This window comes from Dermacentor silvarum, unplaced genomic scaffold (genome assembly GCF_013339745.2).
Source record: "Dermacentor silvarum isolate Dsil-2018 unplaced genomic scaffold, BIME_Dsil_1.4 Seq585, whole genome shotgun sequence".
NCBI classification, from domain to species: domain Eukaryota; kingdom Metazoa; phylum Arthropoda; class Arachnida; order Ixodida; family Ixodidae; genus Dermacentor; species Dermacentor silvarum.
The window spans coordinates 9921-25330 of record NW_023606471.1 but is presented as its reverse complement, the minus strand read 5'-3'; the positions used below and the strand labels follow the sequence as shown (position 1 = coordinate 25330).

The following is a 15410-nucleotide window of genomic DNA, read 5'->3' as shown; positions in this document are numbered from 1 at the left end:
CTATACGCCTGTCTGGGCGTACACACAGTTTTTCACCAATAGATAAACGTCTAGGCTTGCCAACGACACTCAGAGCGTCCATACGCACGTTTCCGAGGCGGCACAATGGCTCAATGTCGATCAGTCACAGAACGGTATCGTAGCGTCTCGCAGGCGTCACAGAGAGCGTCCGCACGCACGTTTCTGAGGCAGCACGAAGACTCACGTTTCGAAGTCGGTACTTCACGAAGACGGTACCGCTGTGTCTCGTGGACGTCACACAGAGTGTCCGCAAGTACGTTCAAGGCGTCACACAGTCCCTTTTCCGGTCAGTACCTCACAAAGACGGCACCAACGTAGCGTCAGTTGAAAAGTCAGCGAGCGTCACCGTCGTCGCAATCCCCCGACATCGGTTTCCAGGGTCGCTTTACCACAAAGGTTTCGCTAAATCCCACTTCTGAGATGTTAAGGAATTCTTCGCAGACTCACATTTTGAACAAATAACTCTTTAATTGAGAAATAAGAGAAAAAATAGAGGAGTAACAACGTGCGTTACGACTGCTTCCATCGCGGGTCGCCCTCCTTCCCTTCCCCATGTTGCCAGCCTAGCATTTCGATTCCGCTAACAATAGGCACAAAAATTGGAAGTCCGGGCGTCTAGAGAGAGCGAGAGAGAGAACCTCATGTGCCAGACTTATAGAACTCAAGGTGGGCCCTCCAGTCCGGGGCTACCGTTACATTAACACCTAAAATGAAATTTGAACTGCGCGCCACGGTGACATTTCGAAGGCGGAGCATTGTGGCCACCCTTCAATCCGCCATAGCCTTCGCAGTGCAAGGCATTGAAGAAGGAACTGGAGCACAGCGGAGGCCGTCCTTGAGTGTCAAGAACTCCGCTTCAGCTTAACGCATTGAAGTACTTGTTGCGGCAAAGTATTTCTGAAGTATCCTATGTTTACTTCAAATCCCTTTCTCCACTTCAATAGAAAATAGTTCAGGGCCCCTTTTATTTCACCTAAACCGATTGCCACAGCAGGTGGGGTGCGCAGATTTTTGTTGCCTACTGCATAACCGACTGCCCTGCACCCCAAAACTTACCACAACACCAAACACATGACGTCTACGCTAGCTGCCTGATACTGGAAAGGAGTTTGAGATTCTGGCCTAAATCTACTTGCCGGCCGCTGTTCTCAGGGTTGTATGGGCCGGTACCTCCATGCTGGTGTTCTTCGTCTTGTCAACGTCGCTCACGGGCCTGGCACTGACCTACTGGTACAGAGACTGCGATCCAATGCTGACAGGAGCCATCACGCGTTACGACCAGGTGAGCCGTGTCTCTCGGAAAGCCTAAATATTAGGGCATCAACTAGGAGCGCACTTACAGGCGGCGAAGCGTAAATTCAGGCGACTTCCAACAGAAAGCGTTGCTCTTGCTCACGTAGCTATTCATCGCGTAAACATGCAACCGCTGTTTTTTTTCGTTTTTTTTTTTCATTTTGTGGTCACGAGCTAATACAAAATATGTACGGGGGCCATATTAGGTAAGAATGTTTTCCTCCTTTGAATAAATTTGATTTGTTGTCAAAGGTCGCAGCGATTGGCCAGTAGTTGTTATAATAAAGGCTTAACGTCATGGCGCAGGGCAAAGCGACTGAACCTGAACTGATTCTTGCATAAGACGGGCTCTTACGTCTACTTGTAAAGGTTATAGGACTGTACAGAAATAGTTGACATGTGAAGCTGTTATTACAGCAGAAATAGAAAGGTAAACATTTCCAAGAAATTTTCATACCAATACTAGGAGGGCTGTATCATGGTCAGTGACCAAGAATTTAACTTGTCAAGCCATATTTCAGAAAAACCTTCTTTACCTGTTATAGCAATGAGGTTTTTTAGAAGGTAATCGTGAACGCTGAAGCAGGTATACATAATAGAGTTGTTTCCTTTGTGTCCATTTGAATTATTATAAACTAGGAATTATGACGCCGACTTTCGCCTCGTGATGTCGCGTCAGTAAGAGTTACTCTAACATAGCTACGAGCCGGCGCAAACAAATTCCGTCAATGCTAAGACCGACCGAATGAGAATATATATAGGGTGCAGTCTTCGAACCTGCCTTAATGACTGACAGTAACAAAACTTTAGACCATGTAAAAAGCCTAATTTCAGGTGGTGTAGATATGCAGCAGCCTCCACGCAAAATATTATGTTTTTACACCAGTGGATGCCTCACAAAAAAGGTCGCTGTTTCGCCGGAAAGGCGAAGGATCGATTGCGATAACAAACTAGGGGACAGCTATACGAAGTAAGGATAGTAGTTCTGTCAGCCGTATAAACTTGTAAACATAGGCATACTAACTGAACTAACAAGCATGGTGTCACGCGCGCACAAGCAAACATGCACGCATCTCACTCGATGACCGCGAAACCTGGCTCTCAAAACGATGGAGTGAGTCAGTGCACCAGCGAGCGAATTGATTGCCGGCTCACCGTCGCATGCTTTCACTCGCACACACAGCGTATGGCGCGCGGCGACGATTTTATCGCCCGTGGACTTTACACGGAACCTCGCGGCAACGGTGACGGCAACGGCGACGACAACCGCGGAATTTCGCTAACAATGTCAACATAATTGCTATCGCAATAAAACTCGCAGTTAAAAATGTTTATATACCGAAGGTGACTAAAACTACATCACCACACGTCAAAAGCGACGCGAGACCGAGAACATTGAATAACTGTGTGACACCTCGGTATGACATCCAAGATAAGGCGCTGCCCCCGGCTGCCCGCGGGGAGAATAAAAATTATTGTTGGTGACGTGCTGGAATTTACGCCATATGCGCCAACCACCAAATGCACACGTCCTTGGCTTAATGGCCATTGAAAGGCTCGTATTAAGAAATTTAGGCAATTATCAGTCCTGGGGTGGTATTCTGTAAGTGCCCACCTAGTGGCCTTGTCCATTTCGTCTACTGCTGAACTTCTGGTTGGCTGGGCTGAGGTACACGTCAGGAGGAGACCGGCGCCCCCAGGCAATTCGCACTGCAGCAGCACACGAAATCGACATGTCCACTAGGTGCACGCTTACAGAATAGGACTCCTGGAACTTTTCCACGATTGCTTGGACAGCCATCATACTTCTCATTCATAACCAGTTCGGTCAAACTGAAGTATTATTGCCCCCAATTTGCCATTTAGATTGTAATCTCGCTTTAGTGCATCTTTAGCACCTTGGAGTTCTGAATAAAAGCATCGCCATTAGGAGAGGTTGCCTATGGCCCTGCTCGTTTAACGTTTCCCAGGTGGTTCCCTTCTACGTAGGCGAAAGCCTGGCGGACGTCGCAGGTCTCCGAGGGCTCTTTCTCTCCGGTCTCGTGGGAGCGTCCATCAGGTACAGTATTCAAGAAATCTCAAACACCTGCTTAAAAAATAATAAGAATGACGTGAGGTCATTGCGTAATGCGAAAGTTATGCGTTTGGCTCCCACCAGCGGCAAGTTGTTTTTTCGGTCACTTTCATTCTTCAATATTTATACACTTGAACTAAAATTGGAAATACCTTCCCTGTGTTTTCCTTGGCTTCATCAGCTGTTCATTGCGTATCGTTGTGATTACCAAAAATTGGGTCCCTCGGTTTCCTTTCTCTATAACAAATACTGGTTACTGCTGCACCCCCCAATAAACCACGGCCTGCAGGAATGATGCAAACATTTTTTTCCACTGCTTTTCCCTCTACTGCTAAATTAGGAGTGGAAACAGGACTCCGCCATTGTAATTACCAGGAGCAGCAGATCGTCAGTGGCGAACGATAAAAAATTCACCAGCCCTTCCTCTGTCGCAAAAATGGGGGTAAGCGAAGCTTCTTATGTGTTTATCTCATATTCGTCAGGATAACGTATAGTTCACAAGTCACGGTAATAAAACATAAACGTTTATTAAATACATGCATCGAGGGAAGGAAACGTACAGCGCAACGGAAGTAAAAGTTGCACGAAAGGGTAACATCTGTAGAAGGAAAGGGAAAGGAAAATAGTTGGTCAAGTTCACAGGCGACAACCTTCGCTTACCCCCCTTTTCTCGACAGAAGAAGGGCTGGTGATTTTCGTTCTTTCTGTCTCTTTCTTTCTCTCTCTTTATCTCTTTATTTCTCTCTTGCTTTCTCTTTTTTTCTCTCTCTTTACTTTTCGTCCCTGGTATGTGCGATTGAGCTTGGACCCTTTCTGCACAATGACCAGGATCGGCCCACTTTTCAGCGTGACGCCACCACCACTCCCGAAACTTGCGTCTACAAAGCATCGCTTAAAATGAATAGAATGGAGCAAGGAAATCGCTACATTACACCAGCCATGGCTTTTTAAGTCTCAAATTCTATGATTGGCCCTCATTACGATTTTTTTTAATCTGAATAGATTTCTTTGGCACTTTCGAACGCTTTTCTGGTTGGTGACCAAGATCAAGGGTAGGACTCAGCAAATAAAGCATTTGTTCGCTCTCTTTCTTACTCACTCATTATTTGCTCTCTAGTTCGTTCGTTCGGGTTATTCGTTTACATTGAGAATCATCATTAGTGGGTCCTGCACAGTTGTCTACCTCACGTTTGACCTGCTAAACCTGTTACAAATTATTCAAATATATTTTAAAGACATCTTAGACGATGCTTATTGTATTAGTTTTGTTGCGATAACTGTTATGGCTGACTACCTTAGTTGTCTTGACGTTCGATGCAGTCTAGCGCTGGTATCCTGAACTATTTTGCGAGAAAATACCAACGAAGAATGCTCAGTGTACTGCCAAAATTTGAATTTATAATTGGCGGTACAACTTACCTCTCTTGATCTATGACGATGCTACAGCAGAAGAGAATACTGATCCTGCCGAGTTCGATCAAGCCAGCTCCAGCCATGATTGGCTAACCATTTCAATTTTTTGTGGACATTACGTATAAAGTTTATAGGCATGGTTCTATGAAGTCGATGAAGTTTCTATAGATCACTCTTTGGAGTAGTCAACAGACAGCCGACATTCTTTTTTGCAGACCAGTCTATAATATAAACTTGCATAACGTAGACATTATAGCTTGTCTATAGAGATGGAAATTGACACTTTCTGTTGACAACCGTGTCTAAAGTTTCTTTAGAAAAAAATGTATCAATGATTCTGAATTATTTTTAGAGTAGTCTATCGACTGTCTATGGACTTATGGCCTTGCAGTTTTTGTAGATTGTGGTCTAAAGAGTCGCTATACACATTTCGTTTAGACCAGTCCAAATACTTTAAGATCTTATGGCCTCACCATTTTGTAGGCTATGTCTACATAAATCATTCTAAACACTGGTCTACAGAGAGTCTTTAAACTTGTGACCATTCACACTTGGTCACCGATTTGGGCAGATTACCTCATAACAGTTATATTCTACTCATATTATACTCGCTGCTGGGGGTTGAAACTTTTATAGAAATACCAATTATTTTGTAGTTGTGGTGATATGTCTTCATTCATGCGCATATACAACAACTATTATGCAATAGAAGCACTGAAAGTGCTTCAAGTTGAGAAACTAGACCGCTTGAAATAGGCGCGAATGTTTCATTAACTTGATGAAGTTTTTTGCGTATGCCTAATTAAAACATTACAGTTAGGTGCGTGCATGCGCTTGAATCAATACTGCTGCTCCATATATTTTAGATTTTTGTTTAAAATAATGTTCATTTCCCATAACGCAACATAAAATATAGTAATGCGTGCGCAGCTGCTGCTTCTGATCTGCATTCATCCATAAATGTTAGCATCTCGCTAAGTGTGGCCTCGATCTGACTCAGCTAGCTGTATGTTACCCCAAACTGAAGAACTCTATGCAATTCCACTATGCTGAATCGTGTCGTGAAAGAAAGCAAACAAGTGTGCACCAATGAAATATATGCTTTTATTGCCTATATATATATATATATATATATATATATATATATATATATATATATATATCATAGGAATACAACGAACAATGACACCAAGGACAGCGTCGGGGAAATTACTTGCACTAACTAACTGAATTAAAGAAATGATACATTAATGGACATTAAAACGGATGAAAAAACTACTGTCCGCAGGTGCGGAACAAACCCACGTCTTCGCATTACGCGTGCGATGATCTCACCATTGCGCTACTGCGGAGGCGTTTTCCCCATCCACTTTCTGGGGTATTTATGTTTTACAACTAGAACTAACCCTGGGAGTGTTAGCCCGCGCCACCACTCACAAACTAAACGTAAACTTGATTAAATAAATAGCCAACTTGATTAAATAAATAAAGGAGGTGTCCAAAAATACCATGAGTGACGCGCACTTTTACAAACGCACCGGAACAACGTTTCGGTGGGACTGCAAAGCTGTGCGTCAGCGGTGTTCCAGCTTCAAGGATGTCAGCAAAAGATTTAGGTGTATGTTTGTTGTGCTTCTTTCAACGCAGCGCAGTAATCTGTCACTTGAATCACGAATTCTTCAATCATCACTAAAATGCAAAATCATGCAATAATGTCAAAATATGGCAAATCTGCGAGGCAGCTTCGTATTGTAATTTGACTAATGAAGGTACAAGCATTATTTTTCTCGCTTCAATAATTTTATGTTCCATTCTTACAGCACGGTTTCGTCAGTGGTGAACTCCCAGGCTGCCACATTCTACGTGGACATTGTCTCCCCGAACATAGACCTGGGGAGAACACAAGCAGTCTGGGTGACACATCTTTTAGGTGAGAAACTACACAGTTTACACAGAATTCCTTATGTTCACTGTGAATAATATACCACATTATATTGTTTCCTAATATCGTCAGTTCAGTGAGTGGCACTGAGAGGTAATGAATAAAATGAACTATAAATGCAGATAAAGCTCTGACAGTTGAAATAAGGCCAGCATAAACAAGGTTGCGGCTAGGGTAAACATTAAGTATGAAGTTAGGGCTACATAAAGAACTGACGACAAAGAGCCCAAATAGTTTCCTACATTACTTGGAGACATCCGATAATACGGAGCGCTAAGCCACTGAGTTGGGCTCAAAGAAAGAAATGGAAAATTATTTGTTTGGTTGCCCTTTTGGTTTAAGTTTTATTGTAGTTTATTTCGAGTGATGCGCGTGAAATATTGACTACTCTCTGTTTCATAGTTACAACTCTCTGCTTCATCTGTTTTTCTGCACCTCCAATATACCTCTCCTCGCAGAATTCGGCAGCGGTACGCTGATGACAGCTTTCGCCGTAGTGGTGCCTCACGTGGGTACGGCGACACGGGTGAGACAGCGAGCTTGATGTAACGGTTATAGAATGTAGATTACTCACAGGTGATTTCAGAAGTGCTCCTTGTTTGCTAGTAGCGCAGTAACTGTAGTGAAGACGAAGCAGCAGCGCCTTAGGCCTGTCCCTGTTCACGAAATCAGTGCTCGTGCTTGGTCGCTGCCGCCTCGATTATCATTGGTGCTCTATTGTTTAAATAAATCACTCTACAACATTTGGTGGAGGTTGCTGCCATCGCCAGATTCATCCTTGAAATTTGAGTCGAACATTGCCTTCTGCTTCAACCGCCACCATTAGCGACTTTACCGAAAATCGGCCAGAACCTTCCGCTGGTCCCATGCGTGCAAGGACGTCCACCGGCAGCGGTATCCTTCTCTCTTTAGTAGAACAGGCGAGACTGAGGCGGAAGATTGCTTCTTCTTATGAGCGCCTCAGTGCAAACATCAAGTGGGAAGACCAGACGAAGCTAAATTATGCCATATTTTATCTTGCTGACTTTGCTAATCATGAGCATGACATTTAAATCTGGCCACCTTCAAGTCAAGATTCACGCATATCTTCTGCCACGCGGCTGTGCGAAAACTACTTGCAAAAGAACACTAACGCCAACACGCTCAACAACTCGGCGAGACCTACACAAGCTACATAGAGGATGTCGAGGGCATTTGCGGCCAACTTATTTCCCCCATGAGAGAACAGGCCAAGGTCAAAAATATCCTCAGAGGCATCCAGGACGACTCAATCGAAATGCTTCTCGCGCGGCACACATCCCCTCTTACGGCCGTCGTCACTCTCTGTCAGAGCTTCGGTGAACTGCGACGCGTCGGCAGAGGGTCCTTGCTCGCAGCGCTGTTTCACCTGCTGACTCACATGCTGTCGGGCCTGATTCTTGCTTCCAATCTCGCAGCTGATTCGTTGTTGTTCATCCAGATCAAGGGCTTTATTCGTGGAGAGGTGGCGCCAACTGTCTATGCTGCCTCAGCGATCGACCTGCGCCGCTTGATTGATTTCTGGCTGCTCTCGACAGGAGTGTAATGTGCTGCGAATTTGCCCCAGTCCCTCCCGTTCGGTCGCCGCTGCCCTCCCGTGGCTGTACATCTCACCTACGCCGCAGTCGTAGTACGACCCATGTCGCAGACATTCTCGTTTTTTGTGGCTCTGTAACCGCAAACGCCCCCCCCCCCCCCCCCCCCCGCAGCCTCCTCCGCGTTGCATCGGATTCCACCTTGAAACGAGATCACTTAAAACCTGCGGCCCACGGGCGACAACTGGTCCCTTTGCTTCGTCTGTTGTTTCGCCCGCCGTGTCGCTTCCTTCTGCGTTAGTCGCATGGAACATGCTGAGCTCTCGCACCCGCCACACTTGGATGCGCCTGTCAACACAATGTCGCCATGTTCCCCAAACCAGACTCATCGCTGTCTGCTCGACGCCATCTCAGCAAACATCGTTGGCGTCACCACGTCGTCACTGCGGAAGTTCTTTCTCACGTCGCCGGCAATCACCTAGCGAGGGTAACTAGTTGCTGCAGGCACAAACTGCAAGATTCGCCGTCTCCACAATTCCTGCACAATCGCCATGCAATTTACTGGAAGTTATCATCGAAGGTTCCACCACAATTACTCTTATTGTTACCTGGGCTGCGATTTCTGTCACAGGCGGTAAATTTTGTCACCGACTTCATAAGGTCATAACGCCACTGCCTGGTATGCTAATGCGCACAACAAGCACGCTACACGTATCCCTGCTGGCTGCGTGCACCACCAGGATTGTCATTGATGCCATCGTCTACGTCATATAATTTCTTGCGCTGCCTTCATGCGCACATGACATCTTTGGCTGGGATTTGTCTCGCCACCGTGCCAGTGCTATGCACTATGCCATCCCTTATAAAAATTTCTATCAACATTTTGTAGACCGTCTTCAGACTATTGTTACTAGAACCTACCAACAGTCAATAGAAATCCTTGCAAGGTCTTGAGGCTTTCTAACAACTCCCTAGTAACATCCTAGAAGTAATTGGCCATCAACATCACTTAGAAACATGTTCATAGAGTGCCTGTAAACTTCCCACTGACTGTCTAGAAACACGTTTCTTTAGACCTCCTATTAACATTCATTAAATTGAAGCGTGTTCATGGACTGTCTGTCAACTTCCTACTAACTGTCTAGAAACACGTTTCTTTAGACCTCATATTAACGTTCATTAAAATGAAGCATGTTCATTGACTTTCTGTAAACGTCCTATTAACAATTCACTGGCGCTTTCTTTAGACACCCTAGTAACACTGTTCTAACAATTGGCCGTCTACATTGAATAGAAACATGTTTGTAGACTTTGTCAACATCCTACCAGCTTTCTACTGACAGTTCTTTCGACCTCAATATGACTGTGAATTATTCCAAACCTCCTACCATCATTCTCCCTCTAGACAATCTAAAAACATTGTCCACAGTTAGTCACAGTATGTGAATGAAAACATGTTCAACGCTGCTTATAAATTTATGCTAACCTGAAAATTTATAACTTTAGATCACCCAGTACACCAGCATACCACCCTATAATGCTCAGAGCCACAACTATTCATTTCATTTATTTGACGCAATTAACGTCTGCTACCTTATGTATATGTTTACGGGCATCTTACTGAAGAATTGATAAATTATCTAAGCTCTTGACACGCTGTGCAGCTGAAGCCACAGGTTGTGAAAGGAGCTACTGAAAATAAAGGTCTGACAAATTGGAAGCGTTGCGAAGATTGCCTTCACACATTTATTACATTATTCAATCAGTCAAACTTGGGAACCACAGAAATGAGACTGTATTTAGGCGAAGCAGCTTCAGCATTCTGGACGTTAGTTGTAGTTGCACCTTAGCTTTAATTGAAATGTTTCTTTTTGTGAGCTTGTTGCTGTGAGATCCTTGGCGTTGTATCCTGAAAAAAAAGGAAGTAAGTAGCAGTCAGCTGTGCATCCTATCCTCAGATGTTTACTCTATACAGGCAAGACACACAAAAAAGCTACAATGATTTAAGTTCGCAGGCGTTAAACTATAAGCTAAATATTTCACGACCTCTCATCTTGTACAGCCTGATCAGGCAAGAGCAAAGAATTAGTTCATGATCATACATTATTTAGAGGAAGGCAGAAGACAACATCAGGACCCTCTGAAGGCGGGCGCCTCACAGAGAGATGGCAAGCCGCCCTCCTCAGCGAGGCACCCGAAGACCAGGAGTGGGCCGTCCAGCGGGCCAGGGCTATTGCCGAGGATCTCGAGAGATTTTTCTCCGGCGATGGACCCCTGGCAGCCTAGCCCCGGGCACCAACAGCCATATCCGTTGGACATATAAAGTTTATTCCTATCCTATCCATTATTTACCACAAATTAAGTCATTGCAACCTCTGTCAAAACCTCCTGTTTGTACGCTTCGCATTTATAGCCACTTCAAGCGAACCGCATGACGCGCAATAGTTCAAGTTTGTGAAAAAAACGTTTTTAAAACATTTCACGTCATTGAATTTCGCACTCGTAACAACCTTCCAAGATGCGGTATAAGAAAATGAAATAAAAAAGTATGTTTATGAGAATTTCTGGAAAAGCACATACCTTTTATTATAATTTGAAGACAGAACTTTGGAGCAGTGCAGTCTTGAAATGCTGGCAAAGCAGTTGCAGAAACGTTCACATCACGGAACGAAGAAAACGCCGTCGCCTTCGTAAGCACAGTGCTAGTTGGCTATTTCAGTCAAAAATTACGCATCCACGTGTGCCTGGACGTTCTCTTGTATTGATGAATCAGCCGCAACACAGCATAAGCACAAACAGCAGCAAAACTAGCTAAAAACTGATACAAAACAGGACCAAACACCCCTACATCGCGCCGACCGTACCACGCCAGCATGGCAAAGGAAGTGGTATCGATGACGATGGGCTCCTCTTTGGCTCGACTCAGACAGCGTGCAAGTTTGTGCGCATGCGCGAGAGAGGCTTGTGACATTCTTTCCATCCATCTGTTCGCCTTGACCACCGCCGAACCATGCGCAGCCCCCTTCCTTGCGAGGTTTGAATGGCACCCGGAATTCCACTCGGTGATTAGGTGTGACGGGCCTTTGTGCGCGCATCCCCTTCATGGAGGAGCGCACTTAGAGGGAGGAGCATACCTTATGGCCGAGGTCGAAAAAGAACCTTACAAACAGCCGGCTAAATTTTTTTTTACTGTTCGGGGCTGTACAATTTTATTTTTCGAGAGAACTATTGTTATGAAGACGGCTATTTCTCCAAATGGAATAAAAATTAAAAGAAAAATAATAACCCATAGGGTAAATTTCACTGTTATCACGGTTGTTTCAAGGTTATTGTATTTTGCACAAGAACATCAGACAGCCACTTGCCGCTTTCAAAGACGAAAACTTGCTTCATAGCGCCCAGCGCAAGACAATGCTGAAAGGTATTCTTGTCAAGTAGTATTACTTATAACTAGAGATGATTAAAGCGTGACGGCAATAACGTTACCAGTCTTCAAGCGCCCGAAGAACGGCAAAAGCATGCCTTAGATATTCTGGCTCTTGGTACAGCGGAATGCAGTAATTGCGATTGCCATAATTATGAAAGTAGTATGGCCACAGCAAAATCTTATCGGAGTTCAGAACTTTGTCACCATGTCATGAAGCGAAAGCACTGAATATTATGAGTACGTAATTATCACTTTTCGACCAGTTTTCTCACAACAAGCAACAATCCCTGTGAAGCAGATGAGTTGAAAGTTAGTTACTTTGCCTTCGTTTTGATGGAAAGACCTATTAGATCTTATTTTTTTTTATTTGGGCAAGCCGTCGGCAGGATGAAGGAACGAAAGCGTGCGAATAGGAAATCATTTTATACAGTAAGGATCATTTTTTTTCACAGAATAATTTCGCTGAAATTGGACATTTCCAGAGTTCACATTTTTTGGTCTTCGACCTGTGCACTTTCTCAGGTCAACACAATTGCTCTCACTTAGCGGCAGCTGTATTTTGCAGCCTTTTGGATGTTTGAGAGGCAGCGTTCCACCACCGTGTTACTCTTAGTTCTGGCTCTTTTTCTTCTTTTTAACAGAGACCATGACGCTACTGGGCTGACATCTCCAAGCTTAGGGCGTACTGTTTATATCGCGGAGTGTACGGACCTTATTATCTCGTTACAAAGCTAGTTGGCCGCCTTCCAATAGCAGTGCGTGGTAAGGGACGTTTTACGCTTGAGCCGCACGCCACCCCGCGTGCATGCTGCCGGGCGAGAAGTTCCACAATTCGCAGACTGGTACACATATTTCGGTTTACACTGCATGTGCGAGCCCAATGTAAATTGAAATTTGTGCACCAGTGTGCGAAATGTGCAGTTTCCTGCACGTGTACGGCAGGCGGGTGGTGCGGCTCGAGCGTTAATCGGCCCTATAATGTCGGGCTAAAGCTTTGCAACCGGTGCGCGGCCTGCATAATACTCCGTTATCATCACACCGTTCAGTTGGTGTAGCGCAAGCTAATTTTCTCGAGCTGTGCTGACATCACCGCAGGCTCACTTAGTCCAGTCGAACCTCTAGAAAATGTTGTGTAAGGAAGAAGACAAGACGACGACGAAGCAGTCAGCATGCAAGCCACAGTGTAGGTGGTAACCACGCGCCCCGAGCTTGCGCTTGCCCGGATTTTAGCTGCTGGTCGCCCCGCGGCTTCTTGACGTTCACCTGACGTTTTTCGCCTTCTTTGACGTTTACACGTCAATCAATCACGCGGCATTTGTTGGAGACTGCGTGGGTCCCCCGCACCAACCTGGAATTCCACTCCCGGACGCCCCCTTCGGTTCCTGCACCCATGATGGTCAACGACACCTCGACTCAGATTGACCCTTGGCAGCGCCTGCCACTTGCAGCGCCGTGTACCGTCAGCGGTATCCGCCCATCTTCAAAGGCTCAGGTGACTCCGACGTTGAAGACTGGTTGTCGATATACGAACGAGTCCGCGCCAAGAGCAAACGGGACGATTCAACGAAGTTGACTCACGTCATGTTTTATCTCGCGGACATCACGCAACTGTGGTATCGCAACCACGAGACCGACATACCCACTTGGTCCATTTTTAAGACTTACCTTTCGGACGTCTTTGGTCGGCCTACGGCCCGCAACCTTGGGGCAGAGAAGCGCTTGCGTGAACGTGCGCAGCATCCAGGGGAGAATTACATGGGCTACATCGAGGAGGTGCTTAATCTCTGCAGCCGCGTCAACCCCACCATTGCACATGGGGAGAAAATCAAGCTCATACTAAAAGGCATCGAGGAGGACGCTTTTCAGATGAGGTCCTCCCGCTGCTGAGGTCCTCCCGCCTGTGACTAACCAACCACCCGTCACTGCGCCACTTACCTACGCTTCCGTCACGGCTCAGCCCCCTCAACATCCTGCGCAGTATGCTTGACCTGCGATGCCGACCCCTGCCTGGCCGACGACCGCGAACGCTGCGCCGCTCGCCTTAGCGAGACCGGCTCCGTTCATCCGCCGCCCCGACGCGTGGCGAACGCCAGACAATAGGCCCTACTGCTTCGCCTGTGGTGTCGCTGGACACGTTGCCCGCCTCTGTCGCCGCTGTCCACCATCGTCATTTGACGTCATGGGCAGGTCTGTTCCTTCGTATTCACAGTCGCCACCAAGGTACGTCCCTGACGATCAACCAGCCTATGCTAACCGCCGGTCCCTGTCTCCGCGACGACGCTCCCCATCGCCCATGCGTAGCCGACCTCCTACGGAGTAGGAAAACTGATCGCTGCAGTTCCGGAGGCAAGAGCTGCATGCCCGTCAAACTGTCCAAGGCCTCCATCTATTTCGCCGCAAAACATCATCGACGTCGATGTTGAAGCAACCACCGCATTAGCGCTTATTGTCAGGGGGACCGCTGTTTCGGTTATCTGCGAAAACCTGTGCCGCAAGATAAAAAAAGGGACCACGTCGCTCTCGGGACTCAGCTCCGCACTGCCAGCTAACGGTGCATTGCGCCTTCAGCTGTTTGCACCGCACGTGTCGGTGAACTTTCAAGGTGAACGTTATGTCATCGAGTTTTTCGTGCTGTCATGCTCCCACGACGTTATTCTCGGATGAGCCTTCCTTTCACGTGATCGCGCCGTCATAGACTGCTCCCGTGCAGAAGTGGCCCTTACGCCACTGCAAACCTTTCTTTTGGTGGATAATCATCCCGACGATCACAAACTTGTCGTTGCTGCGGACACAGGTATTGCCCCTGAAACGTCGGCCCTTGTGCCTCTCTCCTGTACGGCCGCCCCTGACGGAACTGTTCTGTTTGCCCCATCGGAGGTTCTTCTCCGCCGTCGCGGCCTACGACTGCCGTTTGCTGTACTTACGGTTGAATCAGGTGCTACTACTATGTTAGTTTCCAACTGGCTCCCATCCTCCGTTACATTACTTCGTGGGGAATCTTTGGGTCACATACAAGGTGCTGACCTCCTGCGCTCCCTCGAGTTTGCAGAAGACCAACCCCATCTTCAACTGAATGCCATGACATCGCCTCTTCCCAAACCTTCGGGTCCAGGCAATTTTCAGCCTTCTATTGCTGCCGATCTATCGTCAACACAACGCAGCGAACTCCTGGCACTTCTTCGAGACTTCCGCTTTTCCTTCGATTGCGCTCAACCATTTTTAGGTCGTGCAACAAGCGTCACACACCACATTGACACTGGTTCCCATGCGCCCTTACACCGACGACCATATCGAGTTTAAGCGGCGTGTGTCATTCGCGGGGTGTCATTCAGCCGTCGCAGAGCCCCTGGTCCTCTCCTGTTGTACTTCTGCTCAAAAGAGACGGATCTATCAGATTCTGTGTTGACTATCGCCGCCTCAATAAGATAACTCGGAAGGATGTATACCCGCTGCCCCGCATCGATGATGCTCTCGATTGTTTGCAAGGGGCAGAATATTTCTCATCACTGGATTTGCGCTCGGGTTACTGGCAAGTTTCAATGGCCGACCCTGACCGACCTAAGACGGCTTTTGTCACTACTGACAGACTGTATGAGTTTAACGTCGTGCCATTCGGATTGTGCAACGCTTCAACTACTTTCGAGCGGATGATGGATAACATGCTTCGTGGCTACAAGTGGAATACCT

At 46.5% G+C, this 15410-nt stretch overlaps 1 protein-coding gene across 1 annotated transcript; it reads left to right on the top strand.

The window, feature by feature from the left end:
- Positions 1-1191: 1191 nt before the first annotated feature.
- Positions 1192-7269, top strand: LOC119435264 (putative sodium-dependent multivitamin transporter; the record flags this gene model as incomplete). Its single annotated transcript, XM_037702176.2, has 4 exons — positions 1192-1303; positions 3285-3373; positions 6622-6731; positions 7202-7269. Coding segments are annotated over exons 1-4 (375 nt in total), but the record flags the coding sequence as incomplete, so codon positions are not given.
- Between the last annotated feature and the right edge of the window lie 8141 nt (positions 7270-15410).